This window comes from Zonotrichia leucophrys, chromosome 5, assembly GCF_028769735.1.
Source record: "Zonotrichia leucophrys gambelii isolate GWCS_2022_RI chromosome 5, RI_Zleu_2.0, whole genome shotgun sequence".
Taxonomy (NCBI): Eukaryota; Metazoa; Chordata; class Aves; order Passeriformes; family Passerellidae; genus Zonotrichia; species Zonotrichia leucophrys.
In genome coordinates, this window is record NC_088175.1 from 17593075 (window position 1) to 17611071 (window position 17997).

At 45.7% G+C, this 17997-nt stretch overlaps 1 protein-coding gene across 17 annotated transcripts in view; it reads right to left on the reverse strand.

Annotated features, from left to right (window-relative positions):
• The window catches only part of GPATCH2L (G-patch domain containing 2 like), an 81124-nt gene that overhangs the window by 36959 nt on the left and 26168 nt on the right, over nt 1–17997 (reverse strand). For 10 of the 17 annotated variants that reach the window (XR_010440664.1, XR_010440661.1, XR_010440662.1 and 7 more), the window contains exons 1-2: nt 2289–2334; nt 719–1389 (exon numbers count right to left, since the gene is read on the reverse strand). Coding sequence is in view for 11 of the 17 variants with exons in the window: in XM_064715793.1 (XP_064571863.1) it covers nt 719–1377 (659 nt within the window). In the remaining 6 variants the exon portion in view is untranslated. Of the gene's footprint in view, nt 1–718; nt 1390–1494; nt 1640–2089; nt 2185–2268; nt 2343–17997 lie in introns of those variants that run through there. The other 7 variants (XM_064715797.1, XM_064715799.1, XM_064715796.1 and 4 more) reach the window with 7 other exon arrangements.

Below are 17997 nucleotides of genomic sequence, written 5' to 3' on the forward strand. Positions count from 1 at the left end.
AAAAAAATTCCCAAGGGCAACGCAAATTTAGACCACGACATTTACATGATTTATTTTAATCCCTTGTATGTGATTCTGCCACAAATTCATCAAAGTTCTCCAAAACTGGACACCAAGACACCAGACTCCACTGATGCACAGTGCTTATCCTGTAAGTAACATAAGCTGCTCTCAATTTCTTCATCCTCTCACCACATTCTCCCCATAGCTAGGCTTTAACGATCAGATCAAGAGCAGAAATGTAGAACTGCAAGGAAGGTTAGACTGAGGTTCACACAGCACCTGCACAGAGGGCCAGCAGTAATGATGGGAGATCTGATCTGTAATCTACCACTACTTAAATGCTGAAAATAAGAAACTGAGATCAGCTCGTACCAATCATGCAACACAAGTGCCAGCTGGGGGTTTACTCCCAGAACCACAGGCCACAAGCATGCTGCAAGGCCACTGTCATTTCAGAGGACTCTTTGTGTAACAGGAGCCAGAAACCTATCAGCTTGCCAACTTCTCAAGGAAGCATTCTGGGTCATCATACAATACTAACAGGAAAGACTCTGAACAAATCTACATTTTAGAAGCAGCTGAGATATTTCTCATCCTCACAAAAAGAGCAGCATTGAATAATTTTAAGAACTTCAAAAAGCAAGGCACAGCATTTACAAGCAGCTGCAAGCAAGGCAGCCATCTGACTAGCACAGGGAAGAAACTGAGATCTCACCATTCCGACATGTTTTCATCTGAACCCTGTTTCTGATCATCGGCTTCACACTCCATCCGCTCCTTCCTTCCCCCGTTGCTGAGGAAGGGCCTGTTCTCTCCTGACTCGCAAAGGCCATGACTGGATGATGTCCAAGGGGCATTCTCTTTCCAGCGTGAAAGACGCTGTTTCTTGGCTGACTTGAACCTGCAGCCCCTCTCATAGTTCCACTCTGACACCCTGAGCTTTTGCTGGAGACTGGCAGCCACCTCTGATGTCACACGTTTGACTTTCCGTCGGCGCCTGAGAGGTCGGCAGGGCGCATTCTCTGTAAAGGAGTCTGACTCATGCCACAAGTGTTGCTTGCTCCTCAGGGTGGCACTAAGAGCTGGATGCCGTTTGACCACTGCCATGTCATCAGAGTCACTGAAATTAGCTGTCAGCACCTCACGGCAATCCTTGACAGCTTCGTCCAAGCTCGACTCTGAAGCCTCGCTGTAGCAGCAGGCATGTTCTGCCTGATGTGTGAAGTCTGAGCGTCGCTTACGACCCCTTCTCTTGCGAAGCTGACGCCGCTGCTGCCGTGGGCTTAGCGCCATCTCTTCCCATAGCTCATCCAGTTTGTTTTGCTCTGAAGTCTGCTCTAAAGCTGAGGCCAAGTCATGCACCAGTTCATCCATTGGCAATGCCTACTAAAAATGACAATAATTAGCACCAAACATAAATACTGTTACCAACACATCTCTGGACTGTAGTATGCTATACCCTTTGTAACATTAAAGGAGTTGGACACTTACTTCGAAGTTATCTGGGAGGACCCAATGCAGGACAACTGCCACTTCTTGGCAGGGTTAAATCCTTTCTGCAAGGGTTAAGTCCCTCTTCTAGTCATGGTGGCACAGATCTCTCTCTACTGCAGCAGTTGGGTTGAGTGCTCTGTGTCTGAAAAGGCCTTAAGGTTCATCTTTTGTGTGGAAGCAGCATGCTTAATTACACATCCCAAAGGATATGGAAGCCGGCAACTAGTTTTTGCTACCGGCATCAGTAAAGCAATAGAGAAGAATCAGCCTGCTTGACAAACAGATTGAGTCTTCCAAAAGGTACACAAGCAGCAAAGCTGGGAGTAAAACAGATGGTAAAACAGGTAGTTTGCAAGCCAGCACCACTTCAGCTGTAAAGCAAGGCGCACGGGACGCTGGGCTCCTTAGAACAGGGTGTATGAGACCAAGCCCCAACTCCTACTGCCGGAAAATACCACCGCTACACCTCAGGGCTGTCAGTGTGCCAATCCTAAAGTCCTGGCCAAATCCCTCATCTCACAACACTCCTCTCCCTACGCGTGCCTTGCAGGCGTGGGCTTTCTCTTCCCAGCGGGCTCAGAAACACCCGCACCTCCAGCCCGGTGAACTACCCACTGCCGCAGGCCGCCTCCCTTATTCCTCAGCGACCCGGCCGCACTGGCTCCCTTCTCTACGGAGACGCCGCTGTTTCTGCCCGACACGCCCCAGCTTCACCGGGAAAGGCCGGGAAAACTGCCCCCACCGCCCCGGACGCGCAGCCTCCTGCCGCACCTGCCCGCGACCCCGCTCACCGGCCAGCGCCCCGCTCCGCCAGCCCCTCGTCAGCGCCGCTTCCGGCCTCCCCGGGCCACTTCCTCCGCCCGCCCCGCCCGCGGGCGGGGCCGCCGCCGAGCCCTGACGGCCCGGCCGGGCCAGCGCCGCCCCGCCGCCCGGCCCGCCCCCGAGCGCGGCCCGCTGCCGGCGTCCGTGCTCCTCTGTGCGCTGACGCCGTGGCTGGTGCCGCCCGTGGAGCCATTGCAGAGCCGTCACCTGCCAGCGGGGCAGCCCTTGCCTATACGTAACCTTTAGCTGCTTGGTTATTTTATTTGTAATGGACAGTAAATAAACTTGGTACTCAAACTCCTCCGTTTCGTTGCTGCCAGGCTAGTGTTGTGCATCCTAAATTAAACTTCACAGTGCTGCTCCCCTCTCCTCAAGGCTTGCATCTCTTTTCCCATCGTGCCAGCTTACACATCACCAGAAGCCATCAAAATAAAGCTAGGTGTGAACCTGCCACCATCCAGTTTTGAATAACATTCCGGTTATTTCTCAGCTTTCATGATGCTTCTTCAGCGGGTTTAGAGTGGGTTTTTTTCATCGTCGTTTTGTTTTGGTTTATTTTCGGGAATTTTTTTGCTGGATTTTTTTGTTTGGGTGGTATTTGGAGTTTGTTGTTTTTGTTTGTTTGTTTGTTTGGGGGTTTTGTTCGTTTGTTTTTGTTTGGCTTTGGATGGAGGTTGAGAGTGGGTTTTTGTTTGGGTTTGGTTTTCCTGATTGGTTTTGGGGTTTTTTTCCCCAGAAGGGTGTTTGGGGTTTTCTTAACTGACATAGCTGCACTCACATTCAAGCCAATACTGGTTCGTTTTTCATGTAATGTTTTACAGTGCAGCATATTGAAAGTTTTGCCAGAGTCCATATCTATATTATGTTTGAGTTATTCTCTTCACTAATTTTGTAAATTAAATAAAAATAAAGTAATCAGATTTATTTAGATGTGATTTATTCTGTGTAAATGTATACTACTGCCTTTTGCTCACAGATCTCTTATCCTTTGTATTCTTACTTTTCCCCCCTTTTCTGTTTATTCCATCACGTTGCCAGGAACAGAAGTTACTCTGAAAGGGTGATATTTGCCAAGACCACTGCTGCCTCCCTACTCCCACCACAAAAGACTGGTGCTGTGTTTGTTCTTCCTCAGTCCTCTGGCACCCTCCCTAGTTTGTCAAGATACTTCAAAAATAACTGAATCCTTGAGTTTGCCATTGATTCCTACACCCCAACAGGACAAGCTTAATTCAGCTCTTTGCTGAACTTTCTTCATGCTGTTTATCTAACCAGTCCTTCGTGCCAGTCTGAGCCGTCATGTTAACATTTTCATTTCCTTGTAGTTCTCTATTATTTCCTTGGAAAATAAATATAAAAAAAAAAAGAAAAGCAGTCAATAGGTAGATTTTGTTTTATCCCGTTTCCAATAGCTGACTTGATTAAAGTTACTTTATGTGCACAAACTTGCCTGTAAAATTGTGTCCTTTTAGTTTTTTAACCCTTTCTGGGGCAGTAACTCACCTTACTTGTTAGCAGCATTTTGTTTTCCCAGCCAGTTTCCTATTTCCAATACAGGGGTTTTCTTTTTACTCTCAGATCTGAGAGAAAATCCCTCCTAAAATCTAATCCTGTTTCACCGCTGCAATCCTTTTTCATGCTTCAGGATATAAAACAGCTACAAAATGTCTGGGTTAGAGAGAAACTCCCCTGATGGGAAGGTTATTCTGTAAACATCACTTCAGAGCTTCTTACCCCTTCATTTCAAGCACTCAATACTGGCTGCTGTTCCAGGCAGGATAACAAACCAGACAAACAATTGTGTACAAGAAATCCTGTATTCAGATGTCCTGGGGAGATGGCAGCAGATGCCCATTCTAATTTCTCTTATTTTCCCCTCATTTCCCAACTAGTTCTCTGTTCTCTGTAGGTCAACAAAATGTTTTTCAAGTGGTATAAATTTTAATTCACCTGTCCATTATTTTTTTCCACATTCAACACTCAAACCCAAATTTCTGCAGATATTGCCAGCATTTGGCCTGAGTAAAGACCACATACTGGCACACGGGGTCGGTTTTCTGTGAGAGAGATAGGGCAAAAGCAAGAGACAGGATGAAAAAGCTCTTGCAATTGCAAGGGTCCCAAGAACTAAATGGTTACCACAAAGGAGCACTGATGTGGAAAAAATTTGGAATAGAAGTTCAAGAAATATAATGAGGATTATAATTTGGAATAGGAGTTCAAGAAATATAATGAGGCAGTTGGGATAATCGGGTTTTGAGCAGTTTATGGTATTTCTGTGCAGTCTTACAAGATTCACCCTGACATAGGACAGCAAAAGTTAATTTTGAATCCTTGTCTGCATTGAACTTCATCCCACATCCCTGGCAAATTGTTTACTCTCTGTGCACTTTGTAAGTTGCCTGAATGGGAACTGTCCCAACTTGTCAGCACTAGTTTTGCTCATTAAATGCTCCAGGGATACAAAATGTTCAGCACTCTTACCCCACATGGATCCATCACTGGGCTTTGTAAGGATATTTTTTTTTCCTGCCTAGAGGTTGCAGTCACCTGTGCTGAACTGCTGCTGGGCCTGGAGGCAGGAGAGGGTGTGTTAGTGGTGAGGGACATTTCTGAGGCAAGCAGGAGAGGAAGCTTGGCTGGATGCTCTCTGCTTGTTGTGGCAGCACCTCAGCCCAGCTCCCTCCTTGCTGGGCAGCGGGAGCCATTCAGCCCAGTGGGATGGGGAGAGCAGCAGGGTCATTGCTCTACCCCAGCAAATGCTCTGCCTCGTCCCATGACATTTCACAGCAAAACCTTCCAGGGGTTAAAAGGAAAAAGAGAGACAGAAAGGGGACAAGAGACAAAGGGAGGAATAAAGTCAAAAAATGTGCCGTGAAGCTTCTTGCAGCAAAATGCGGAGAAAGTCATTTCCAACTTCTTTCATCTCGGAGATGAAGCCACTAAATAAAAGGGCAGCGCAGAACACAAGGGCTTTTAATCTGTCTCATCTCCTTCATAATAACTGCAAATTTTCCCTGGGCTCCTGGGAGTGAGCCTCTTTCCTCTGTCTTTGCCTTATCTCCCCCCTCCATATTTCACAGCCGGCTCGGCTCCCCTCACTCGGCTGCCCCCGGCCTAGTCTCCGAGAGGCCTGTGGGAGCCGCCAGCTCCCAGGGCCTCATTGTTCCCGGCTTGGGAGGAAGCTCAGGGAGGGAATTGAAGGCAAGTCAAAGGGAAACGGCATCATCGCTGCTTCATTAATGGGAACCTTTCAGCAGAAAACATATCAGAGCGAGGTCTTTTCAGAGGCAGTAATTAGCAATTTGGAGCCTTCCCCCCTCAGGAGATGCAGCTGCGATCTAACAAGTGGGAGCAGTGCTCGCCTCCTTTTACGCTTCATATTTATTGTTTTTCATTTTCTCCATCTTCCTTCCATTGTCCAGCCTCCTCCTCATGGCCAGATAAGGGCCCTTTATTAATCACTCTCTTTTAATTCTTCATTAATGATAATAACTTTCTCTGGTGTGCGAAGAGGAGTTAATCTTTCCTGGGTATTGAGAAAGGACAGGGCTGAAAGGGAGGGAGGGAGGGAGTGAGGGAGGGAGGGAGAAGTGCACGGTGGACAAGGCTGTACTGCCACGCTTTCTTCCTGCCCCACCACCTGGAAGGAGTTTCTGGAGACTTTGGCTGTTGAGTTGCAAGTTGCCATCTGGAAAATCTTGGGCTGTCAGTTTGGTCCAGCTGTGTGGGTGTGCTGGGATGTACCCACTCTCAGAGATCCAGTCCTTACCAGAAATAGGTGTACATTGGCCAGAGGGAGAGACCTTGTCTGTGCATCAAACACTCACCAGCATCTTGGTGTGACTAACCAGCACTGTCTACTTGTCTTGGAAGAACACTCCCTCGGATGCCTTCAAAGCACATTTTCCCAAGTCCAAGTTGAAACAGCACCGGAAAGTGACAGAAATGGTATCTGGAAGGCTCTGCACATGTCAAGACCCTTCTAGGAACTTCTCCCTAGGAGCTGGTACAGTCTGCCTTGGATTGCTCCCATCTGGAGGTGCCAGTCCACCAACATTTGTGTGAGGTGATGCCAGGCTGGCTCAGTGGACAGCCCAGTGTCAAAAGCTCAGTGAAAATGGCAAGGATGGGGAGGAGGCTGTCATGGAGGCTCTGGCTATGTGTGTAAGGCAACAATCACTGAATACCAGCCCCAAGAACATAGCTAGGGAAGACAATCCGAACACACTCACAGAGCTCAGCTTCTTTTCCTGGTGTTTCGTACCACTGGGTTCATTCAAACTCCTGCTAGTGAAGGCCATGCAAACTGATCTACTGATAGCTTTAATAGTGGACCTCATGGTAGCTCTTTCTGAGTAACTGGGCAAGTCACTATCAATTAAGAATATTTTAGTACTACCAAATATGATGAAAAAGGGGAAGAATTCCACTGTCACTAGGATAGGTGGCTCCACCATATCACTGAGGATTATCAATTTGGCAACAGTGAGAAACACTGAGGGAAGGGAACAAACGACATGCAGAGAACCCAGGAACTTCAATGCAGAAGCTCAGGTAAATCAGTCAATTGCAGAGACAGCTCTGTGTCCTTCCCTTACGGAGTGGGTCATATCCTAGCTTCACATTCCCATATCATTCCATGGGTGTTGCCAAAGAAGCCAGTAACAGTTCCAATTTATGTCTCCTATGGGCCTGGAAAAATGAGTCACTACATGCTCCTGTGACACAAGTTACCCCAACACCACCAATATCACTGTGTGCTGATCTGAGGGAGTTGTTTGGCAGCACTGGGAATGGTGCTGAGGGAGTCAGAAACCAAGGGAGTGAGAAACCAAGCTGCTGAGGGAGTCAGGACAGAAGTGGAGAGAGACAGTAGGGAAAAAAAATGTGGTGTTTTCTCTTTTTGGTGTCATTTGCAGGGCAAATATCCAGTTTGCATTCTTTTACAGACCACAGCCATAAATACTCTCTTCTCTACAGTTAAAGCTCTTGCTTTTGGCCTAACATCAGGATTCTTGCCCGATGTTTGGCCAAAAGCCCAACTGAAGTTGTGGAACAGACAGAGTTAGTTTATTTCTGATTATTGTTCTACAAGCATCAGGTGGTGTTTTCCTAATATGCTCTGGTTCCCAAGTGTCTTTGAGGGTGCAGTGAAACTCAGGCCTACATTTAGGTTGCCAGCATCTTTAGTATCCATTTAATGTGGACTTTAAGGCTTCCTGATAGTCCTGATTATTCGGGATGACCTGTGTTCCAACATCCTTTGACAGGCCTGTGTTTAATTTCCAGTGTCCCTAATACACTCCACAGAACTTTCTAGTTATGAACATGAAGTAATATAGAAAGTGGGCCTGGCTTGTCTGCACAAGTTGTATTTTAATCTTGCAGTGAGTCAGCCTAGTTCCATTAAATGTGGTCTGCATTTTTGGTTTTATTGTTTTCCCACAGCACCTCTACATGAGGCCAAAAGACTTCACTTGTGCCCAGCAAAAGGAAGAGTTTTTCACACTGTACAACAACAAATTGATTTTGTGTTTTAAAACATGTATCTTTTCTTCAGACTCACTGAATCAGATCTTCTCTGGTCTAACACTGCTCCCCTGCACTGGAAAGCCAGTAGGGTCTACCAAATCCTCCTCCACCCTTTCTGCCCCAGTAGATGCTCTGGACCTTCTGGAACTGGTGCCTGCCTTCACACATGTGGCAGTGGATGGACAAAGTCTGCCTGGTGGAGGCAGAGTGAGCTGAAGGGAGGGGAGCCATGGGGTTTGTGAGACCTGGTGTGTACGAACCCTCCTTCCAGTACTGTGTGCTGAGCACTGAATAGTGATACAGATCCTACCTCAGTGAGGATTCATGAGGACTCCATCCCTGCTAGCAGTTGGCTGAGCAATTATCATGTGCAGGATCCAGTATTGGGACTTGTGACAAGGTGCCACACCTGCTGATATGGCCAAATCAAACTCCTGATTGCTGTGAAGAGTACACTAAATATAGGTGTGAGGCAACATAAAACAAACATGATTGTTACGGTGACAGGTGAGAGACAAAGTGTCACAGATGCAGAGTTCCTTCAGAAAGAAATTAATGAAATGTAATCAGCTTTATTTGGATTCTTCCATGGAAAGGACAGAAAGAAGGATGTTAATGCTGTAATTTGAAAGCAAGAACTAAACAAAAAGAGATACAGAGGGCAAGCAAGGCAGGAACTAAAGAACTACTAATTAATTGCGGGATTCCCCTTAATCTTGCAACACAAAGTCTGGTCATGAAGCTACTCATCTCTTATCTAGCATGTTTCATTTTACAATTTTGCTTTATTTGGCAGTTGATCAAGGACTTCATAGGACTAGAATGATCTGGGCTCTTACTGGAGTGCCTGTTTACCTGCCATTACTGGTGTAAAAACAGCAGTCTCAGAGACACCTAGAGGGGCACTTATCAGTCTACCAGCCAGCTGCAGGGACCTGACTAAATCCCTGAGGATGCTTCAGTGTTCAGAAAAGAAGTACACTTGTCATGGCAGCAGAGAGCAGGCAGTGGTACCGGTGATGCTGGTGAGGGTTGGAGCATTGTGGATGTTAATGTGGTTGGGCGGGAACTGAGTGCTAGCTTGCCCTCAGCAAGAGCAAGTGGTGTTTCAAAATCTATAGGCCTCAAAGCAACCCAGCACAGCCAAGTGTGGGCATCACCTGCAAGGACAGGTAAAGCCTCGAGGAGGCTGGAATTATGTCTTTTGCAGTCATAATGATTGCAAGTTTTGCTTCCTGAAAGTCCTCTATGGCCTCTCTTGTTCGTTCCTCTCCCGTTGTCCTTGTGTCTTGTGATTATCTGCCTGTTTGTTTCAGTGAGATTAACTGGTACAAAGAAGAACAGCAGGTCTTATATAGAGCTGTGGGGCATGTCACAAATCTGCAGGAAGTGGGCAGGCTAGAAGGCCTTATTGAGTGTGTTGTCATTCCTTATTTGAGGGGAAGGTAAAGGTGCTCTGTTCCACGGGTGTGTGAACTTTCAGCCAGGAGCACACTTGTTGGCTGGCATCTGGTAGATTGGGCTGGGCCAGATAGCTTTTTTGAAACATGGAGCTATTTTACATATGGGATCTATCAATGTGTCGTTTTAGAAAGCAGCCAAGAGGACAGCATTTTCTGAGTCACATGCAACAGCAACTACATCCCTGCCCTGGGCTGTGCTTAACCTCCTCCTACCCTCCAGATCAGCCTGCAGCTGGGGCTGCCTTCCTTATCTCCATGGACTTGTTCATTCTTCTACCACTGCTTTCTTTCAGCACAGGGTATTTGTCACTCCTTGCCTCTTTTTGCTCAAAATCCAAGTAGAACTGCTGCAAGTCCCTACCTCTGGACAAGCTCCTCCTCCCTGTCTCTCCTGGCTTTTGCCTGCTGGGTGCTGTGGCCTTCCACAGCCATTCCCCACACTGCACCCAGGCATTCCCTTTTCCTACCTCATCCTGTGGCCGGGGGAGCCTGGGGTGCTGACATTGCCAAGCCTTTCGGAGGGTTGAGAGCAGTTCATGGTAAGGAAGAACGCAGCAGCACGGATCTGTGGGGAGGGGGAGGGGAGCAGTCCTGACAATCCCCTTCGAATTATAAACATATCCTCTTTAAATACATTTCTAAGGATAACATTTGTATTACTGCGTCCTGTGGCTGCTGATAGGGCCCTGCTTATCACCTCGGTCTCTCCTCCTTTCTCTGGGCTCTGCTGGGAAAGGTCCCTATCTGGAACCGAGCTGGCAATCCTCCGCCAAGCAATTGTTTCAGTCCAGGGGAAAAATTAATTTCTGCCTATCATTAATTGAGAGAATTGTGTGGAGAACTGGAAGGGGGGTTGATGGGGGAGTGGGGGATGGAGTGGAGAAGAGAGAGATCGTGTTATTAACAGTGTCCCTTTCATAACCAAATACCCTGATTTCCATCAGTGAGATGAGAGGCTCATTACAGCAAGAAGGTGATTAGAGAACTTGGAGGAGCTATCAGGCTAAGCAGGAGAGTGGCAGGGAATTCGGGAGGGACTCCCAGCAGAAGGGCAGCTGCACCAACCAACCATGCCCTCTCACCCTCACTGCCATCTCCTCTACTTCTCTTCTCCATGTCAGCACCAGAGACCCCTTAATCACATCTGAGGAAAAATCAGTGAAGAAGTTCCAGAGATCAGCAGTTTTAGTGGCTGAAGAGATGCTTTATGTGGTGGCAGAGCCTGCACACTCTAAACAAAAGCCCACTGGAGCTGTTCAGCTCCCAAAGGGCCACCTTAAATGCCTTTCCCTGATGGCCAAAGAAGATGCGAAGTGTTGGCCTCCCTCCCAGCTACATGAGCAGGTCATGCATGGCTATTCAGAGTGCCCTGCATTAGCTGATCCCTCAACAGGTGGCTAAAAACTAGAACCTCTGACTGAATCACTCACAGAAATTATGGACAAGGGGAGGAAAACTACCCCATACTGTACTGTCATCCAGCTTTAGCACCACTCTTTCTGTGTGTGCTTCCTGAGATATTTCCTCTATTCTAGAGGTATCACTGCTGTGATACAGCCCACCAGCCCCCAAGCCATCTCATGTACCATGTTTATGTCTTCATGAATTTCCTGTCCTTCAGCTCACAATCACTCCCCTGACAAATAGCTACAGAATCCCCTTGATTCCTGACATTGCTAGAAATAACTTTCTCCCTCTTTGTGAAGGTAAGCAGCCTTGAAAATTTATCCAGCCCACATAAGCACTAAGGGATGAGACTAGGATAAAAAGTTGTACTCCCACCTTGAATGTGAATGATTCTATGAAAAAAACCTACCATTTCAATTTTCATTCCTTTTTCAATATAAAACTTTTGTATCCCAGACAAATTTTGAGCAGACAGGAAGGTAATAATATTTCAGCTAAATTAGAGCAATATAACCTGTTACTCTCACAGTTAATATTAGTTAATGCTTTAGTTATTATGAATTTTTGCAAATAATGGACTTGAGATGGTCAAAAATCTAGTTTTGAGATGACAAAGGGTCTTTGGCAAGATCCATATGGGAGAGAAAAGATGCAACAGAAAAGTCAGAGTGTCGACTGAGCAGCTGCAGATTGAAAAAAACTATGGAGTCTGGACTTTCCTCTTCCTTTGACAAACCCATTTCTCTAGATTCAAGATGAGGGGCAGATTGTCCCCTATAGGCTGCAGGAAAATCAATCCATCATAAAACTTACAATAAGTTGATGTAAACCAGAAATACTTCTCACCTAGATCACACAGGAGACCATGACAGCAAACAGAAGTGCTCACTGGCACAGTGTATAAAGTTCTGCATACAGCAGCACAAATAATCTCTTCGAACTCCAACCAGGCAGATCTCCTACCCCTTCTTAGCTTAATCCCATCTATGCGTGACCATGTGTTGAGTTCTAGTAATCTCCAGTTCCTCAGGGCCATCCAGACAGAAGCAGAGAGAAGCAGATCCTCCACATGAGGCAAGGCCTCCCATTTAGCATCAAGTTTCATTGCTGACAAATAGAGGACATCTCCAGGAATATATGGTCTCTTGGAAAGCAAACTGGAGGGCATGGTGATCACCACCAAGATCCATTCAATCATTAGCAGGTTCTCTTCATGCACATATTCCCATAAGAAAATTGTTGGCAATGAGCAAATCATTAGCAGACAGTTAAAAGTAGCTCCAGAACCAGAGTTAGAAACCTTTCAAACCAGAATGATTTATGAAAGTCTGTATATTTACCTTTTTAAACAAAGTGTATATTTCTTGCTGTTTTCTTGTGCAAATCATCAGTAAAATGGAAATGGAGAAGAATGTTTGTCATAAACAGCTTGCATGTTTAAATTCTGGGTTACTCATGTTGTCTCCTTCTAATGATGCTGAAGGCTTAGCCTAAAATTTCTAGTATCATCAGTCAACTCATTCATACAGAATCTTCCTCTTTATTAAGAGGTAGCTCTGCACTGATAAACTTGATAATAAGGACAACATAGGCTTCTTGCCAGCCCCTCAGCTAATCTGACCACTGGCCAGAGGGGTTCTGGAGATAAACTACAGCAGCACAATAGGCAGTCTGACCCAGGGGCTAAGCACTCTGAACAGTCCTGACAGTTGAACCCAAATACACTCGCACCGAGCCTTAAACAGCTGAGACTCCACTGAGGCTGCTATAAATTGGTAGCTTCCAGCTTTGGATGTCCAGTCTGAGCTATCATTCTGCACTCACATTGCCCAGGTTCTCTTCAAGTGAGTAAATCTAGGCGTTGCGTCTCAAACAAAAAGTGATCGAGTATTTGAAAAAACCCTCTGCTACTATCTGTTTTCTTCCTCAGACAGTATTCTGTCACCAACTTTGCAAGGCTTCACCAATGAGGTCTGAGGAAGAGCTTGTATGGTTGCTTCTCATCTCTCCCTCTCTGCCCCTCTGTCTCTCTCCCTCTGTAGCCCATCAGAAAATAGAGAAGGGGAGAGATTGCATGGTTAGCCTCCAGCTAAATTTATCCCAGCTGAAGGCTGTGCACTGTCAATTCAATGACTAGAGTCAGATTTAAAGAAGAGAGCATACCTGAATGCCACCAATGCATTTGCATATATTTTAGCAAGCTAGTCCTCTGAAACCCTTCCTGGTGCTCACACTGCCTGGGGACTGCTGGGTGACGTAGAGGCCCTAACAATGGTTAGGTGAGCCCTTGGAGAGAGGGGGATAAGGATCGTGGTACTGAAAATGAGTTCATAAGGCAACTCCATGCTCTGATGATCTCTGCTGTTCCAGGAAATCCCAGAACAAAAGTGAGACAGACCCTATTCTGACATTGGGAACATGCCTTTCCAGCATATTTCTTCCAGTTTGGCCCAGAGAAAAAAAGTGAGATTAGTCAAAGTTATGGAGTGAAAGAAATGTGACACCCATACAAAGAGGGACAGGTAAGCAAGCAGAGAATGTGAGAGAACTTCAGAAAGAAGAGTTTGAAGAACAGATATGTAACTACAAAGGGAGAAGAGTATGGGTGAATTAGACAGAGAGAGATGGAGACTTGATTGGAGGAAAGAGCTTAACGGGAGAAAGGAGGGGGCAAAGTCTGAGGCACTCAGTGAGTTCAGAACAATCTCTATTCTCTACAGCACTTTCTGTTTAAAAAAAATAAAAAAGGAATGATGGAGAAGGGGAGAGAGTCAGACAAGTTTAATGATGTGTGTTCAAAGCTCAGATTGGAAAAATGACAGAGAAAAGCAGCCTGTTTCGGCTCTAATAAATTGTTCTTTGCTGTAAGAGACGCCTGTCGCAGCATTAATACAGGGCCCTAATACACGGGTCAGGGTTAAGTAATTTTCTCCGGCAACTTAAGCGAATAATGAAGCTGGCAGCGGCTAGTGGCGCAGTGGGAGAGATGGCCCGGGCCGCCGGCACTTTGTCTTCATTTATTATGCCAGCTCTCATGATTTGGGTACTGGCTGCAGCGACGGGAAGCCTCCGCCGAGGAGATATCGCTTCATTTCGGCAAGGTAATGAAAGCTGGGATGGGGGGAGGATAAACCAATTTGCTGCCTGACATGGGAAGGAGTGATTTGCAGACCTGGGTAGGGGAGGGGGGTGACCAAGCAAGAGGAAGCACAAGGCTAAACCAAGGGGGGTGCTCAAGGCCCTTCCTTAGATAATGGCACCATGTGTTTGTGGGGAGGGCAATGGAGCAGGACCAAGCAGGAGGGGATAGTGGAGCTGGAATGCAGCAAAAGTCAGGAGAGTGTGGGGAGTAGGGAAGAGCCACCAGGAGGAACAATGGGTGCAAAAGAGACTGAGGAGGAAGGAGCAGGCACAGGTCCAAGGGCTGATGGAAGTGGCTGGTGAAGTTAAAGTGGAAGTTCATGTAATGGTGGGATGATGGAAGACAAGCAGAAAGCAGACATACAGGGGGAGGCAGGAGCAAGAAGCAGGCTGAAAGGGAGAGCAAGGAATGTTGTCCCGTCACTGTGGGGAAGGGAAAATGCTCACAAGCAACTTGTCTAAGGCGTAGATACTCAGGAAATGCAGTACTGGAGCTCACTGAAGTCTCTCCCCACTGAGCCCATCAGTCTTCTCATAAGGAAAAAGCTCCACATGAAGTCTAAGGCAACCCTGCACCCACATCTGTCCAAGAAGAGAGAAATTCACTCTCTTGCACTCCATCCTCACCACATGGGCATAGGAAATCCATCTCGAAGTGTATTTCCTCAAAGCAGATTAGCAACAATTTTGTGGCTTAATTCCCAAAACGTGTCACTCTGACCAACCTGGCCATACTGTTTGCACGCTCACAGTTCTCTCTGATTACCCCTGCATTGCCATCCTCACTTCTCAACCTGACAGCATATATGCCTAGCAGCTAGGCTGGCATCTTAGTCTCTGCTTTAAAATACATGGATCATTCAGAGAACATCCCTAAGTCCTTCAACATCCATGCTCCCCACTCCCAAAACATTGAAGGGAAAGGAGGCATCAGAGCTCTGGCAGAGTCAAATCTGGAACTCTTACACTTTCCTTCCCTCCCCCTCTCCTTGATGTGGGTTAAGGATTTCCAATAAGGACCAAGTGTTGAAGGCTTAACACTGCAGTCTCTGGAGAAGCAGGCCAATTTCACACTAATCTTCCCCATGAAGGGAGAGAGCATCGGAAGCAAGAATTACATCAAAGAGAAGTTAATGCTGAGAAGCAGACGACAAAAAGGAGCTGCTTTCAGTTTCAAATGAATACACACAGCTGGATTAAGAGATCAGGCAGCTCAAAGCCTGTATCACAAGCTTTGGTACCCAGGATTTAGCCAGCAGGGAAGAGTTCTGATCTGGGCACTCTTTTGACAGGAGAGGAGAATCTTTATGGAGCACTGCAGGTATTTGAGAAGAGCTGGGAAGAAGACAGGAAGGCCGATGTCTTGTTCTGGCCCCCATTGACCTCTTCTAATAGATAATATGTCAGACTCAGGTAATGAGGTTTGCACAGCCTACATAGCTCCTGAAGCATTTTAGTTAGTGAACAGCTACCCCATCATCTCCCCCTGCCCGGCAAAGCCCTCCTTCCCTCTTTGGTCTGGGGCATTGCAGGTTTGCATGGGGAATAGCCCTCCAGGTGCTGAAATGCAGGCAATCCCTTCCTGCAAGAGGTGTGTTCAGCTTCAAATTCAACTTACAAAGGCAGCTGAGCTCCCTGTAACATAAAACACACCCTCCAGAGGACAGGAAAGCAGAGGGTGATTGCAGTAATGTGTCTGTTGTCCCATTTTAAGTGGTGCCAAAGTGAGTCCCGGCGCGCTCCCCCCGCGGGAGCCTGACAGGTGTAAATCCTGCGATGAATGAAGGCACCGAGCCCTATAACGCTGGTGTCTCTCCACACATCTCCGCTCTGATTGACTTGTCGGCTCTCTAAGGCTGACTCTATCAGCTCCTTGCTGCCTCCAATTCCAGGCGTGATTTAGTTTGGAGATGAGAGGTGACAGTTAACATTGGTACTCGTCAGTGTAGATCAGACACAGTCACGCTGTCTTCTCCTGGCTCACTTCCTCACCTCCTCCCCCATGCTTCCCACCCCTCTGGTGTCTCCCACTCCGATCTGTTGCTCTCATTCTCCCTGCCTATCATCATCCAGTCCCTCTGTTAACTACCATATCCTTTTGCCTCCCATCACTATTGCCAGAGCTCATCATCAGTAAATTTTCCGTTTCACTTGTCTTTTCTCCTCTAGAATAAGAGACTCCTAATGCCTTCTTCAAGGAAACATCTTTTGTGCAAAGACTAGGAACAGCTGTTTTGGCATGTCCTTTCCAGTCCCCTGTAAACCTAAGTGAGCAATATCCAGCAAATACTCTATTTGCCAAATTTAGCCCATTTCTCCACTGACAGCTTGTTTGTTGCAGTTGAATTCTCTCAAGTGTATTTGCTGTTTGAAATTCATCAAATGTTTTTGTGGAATGAATCTGCGTTTGAAGACTAAAGAAGAAAGGGATTTTGCACTTAGCGTGCAAGATTACAATTGATTTGTTTGTGTGGAAGAGGTCTTTCTAGTCCATATGCTGTAATAACCTACATCAGCCCTACAACCCAGGTTTCCAACACAAATACTCAGATTTCACATCTGGAACTCCTTGATTTAAAATTTTCAGTTCATCAAACATTTCCTGCCAATGTCACTACCTAGAACTCTTTTGGAAAAGGAACACAAGGAATCACACTTTTTATTAGGATTTAAGAGTTGCAAAAGATCTGGGATCTAGTCACACAGGTTTTTTCAACCCAAGTAACCTTCTACTCTTTCAGTTTTGGTATCATATTTCCCAAGTCCATTCATTTTCAGCCCCTAATGCTACTTTAAGTGACAAGATTTCTTTAAGCCACATTAAAAAAGGCATCTGTTCCAGCATCACCAAATAGGAGGTGACTCAATGGACACCATATTGATTAGGTTCATCCTTTTTAATTCCCAGTTCCCACCTTTCAAATTTTCAATATCTTCTGAGCTGATTTCCAGTAAAGTATAATATTTTCCTCTAATCCTTATGCTCTCCTTAGTGTTACTAAGGTCTGTGTTGGACTTCTTGGCCCTTCCTTGTTCTTCACTCTTCACTGAAGTTCAAATAGAAAAGCAGACTATCCATAAGGCCACAGGGAAGTTAAGAAATAATGGTTGGACATCTAGAAAACCTGGCTTGCAGGGAAAAGGCTGTAACCAGGTTTGTTTAGTCTAGAGGAAAAGAGTGGAGAAGGCATGATGGCAATCTTCAAATCCATAGCAGGCTGAAGAGGCAGGGTCTTTGGAAGGTAGGAAAAATTGTAGCCTTAAACTGCATCAAGGGAGATTCAGAAAGTTCAAATACCTTTTTAGTTGTATATGTAGTAAAGTTTAGAAATAATTTGGTTAGAAAGTGTATAATTTTTCTTAAAGACAAAGGTAGGGAAGAATTTAGAAGGAATCATGTAAGTGTACTCTGGCTGGATTAGATTAATTCTTACCATTTCTGCCTTCTATATTTTCTCTGAATCTGTAAATACATTGACAACATTCTGTTAATGTGACAGAGGCTACCCATAACATAGTCCCTTCCAGAAATGAACACCTATCTGAAAACCTACAGTGGAGCCACACTAACACTGAAGGATGATGATAATAATAATATGAGGCATTAACAAAGCCCTGTCTATGCCTCCCAGCATGGCTATGATGAAACAAAGCAGAGAGAAGAGACACTATACATGTACCATGATACTGCTGAGAATCTGAGGAAATGTGTCTGAAGGAAATGTTGATTTCTCTGGATGAAAGGCAAAGATGCCTGGCAACTTGAAGCCTGAAGATTACCTACTGCAAATATTGCTGAGTTTCTTTCTAAGTTTAGGTAATTTAATGAAAAATTAAGTTCTGAGCTTCAATGAGGTGTGACAGTAATTCTGTTAGAATTAGCTAGTAAGAAAGACAATGTTTAGAATGCACTTATCTTTCAATTTAGACTGCATGAATAATATTTACCCTAGCTGACTCAGTGATATTTTTCCTCTAAACATAAATTATTTCTGGCTAATGAATTTCACCAAAAAGTTCCATCTCTGCCTCTGAAAGACAACTAGAGCAGTGCTGATGTACATACTCACCCCTGAGTATAAAGAGATGTCATTCCCTGTACTGTGAAAAACAGTAACCAAAGGCTCAAAAT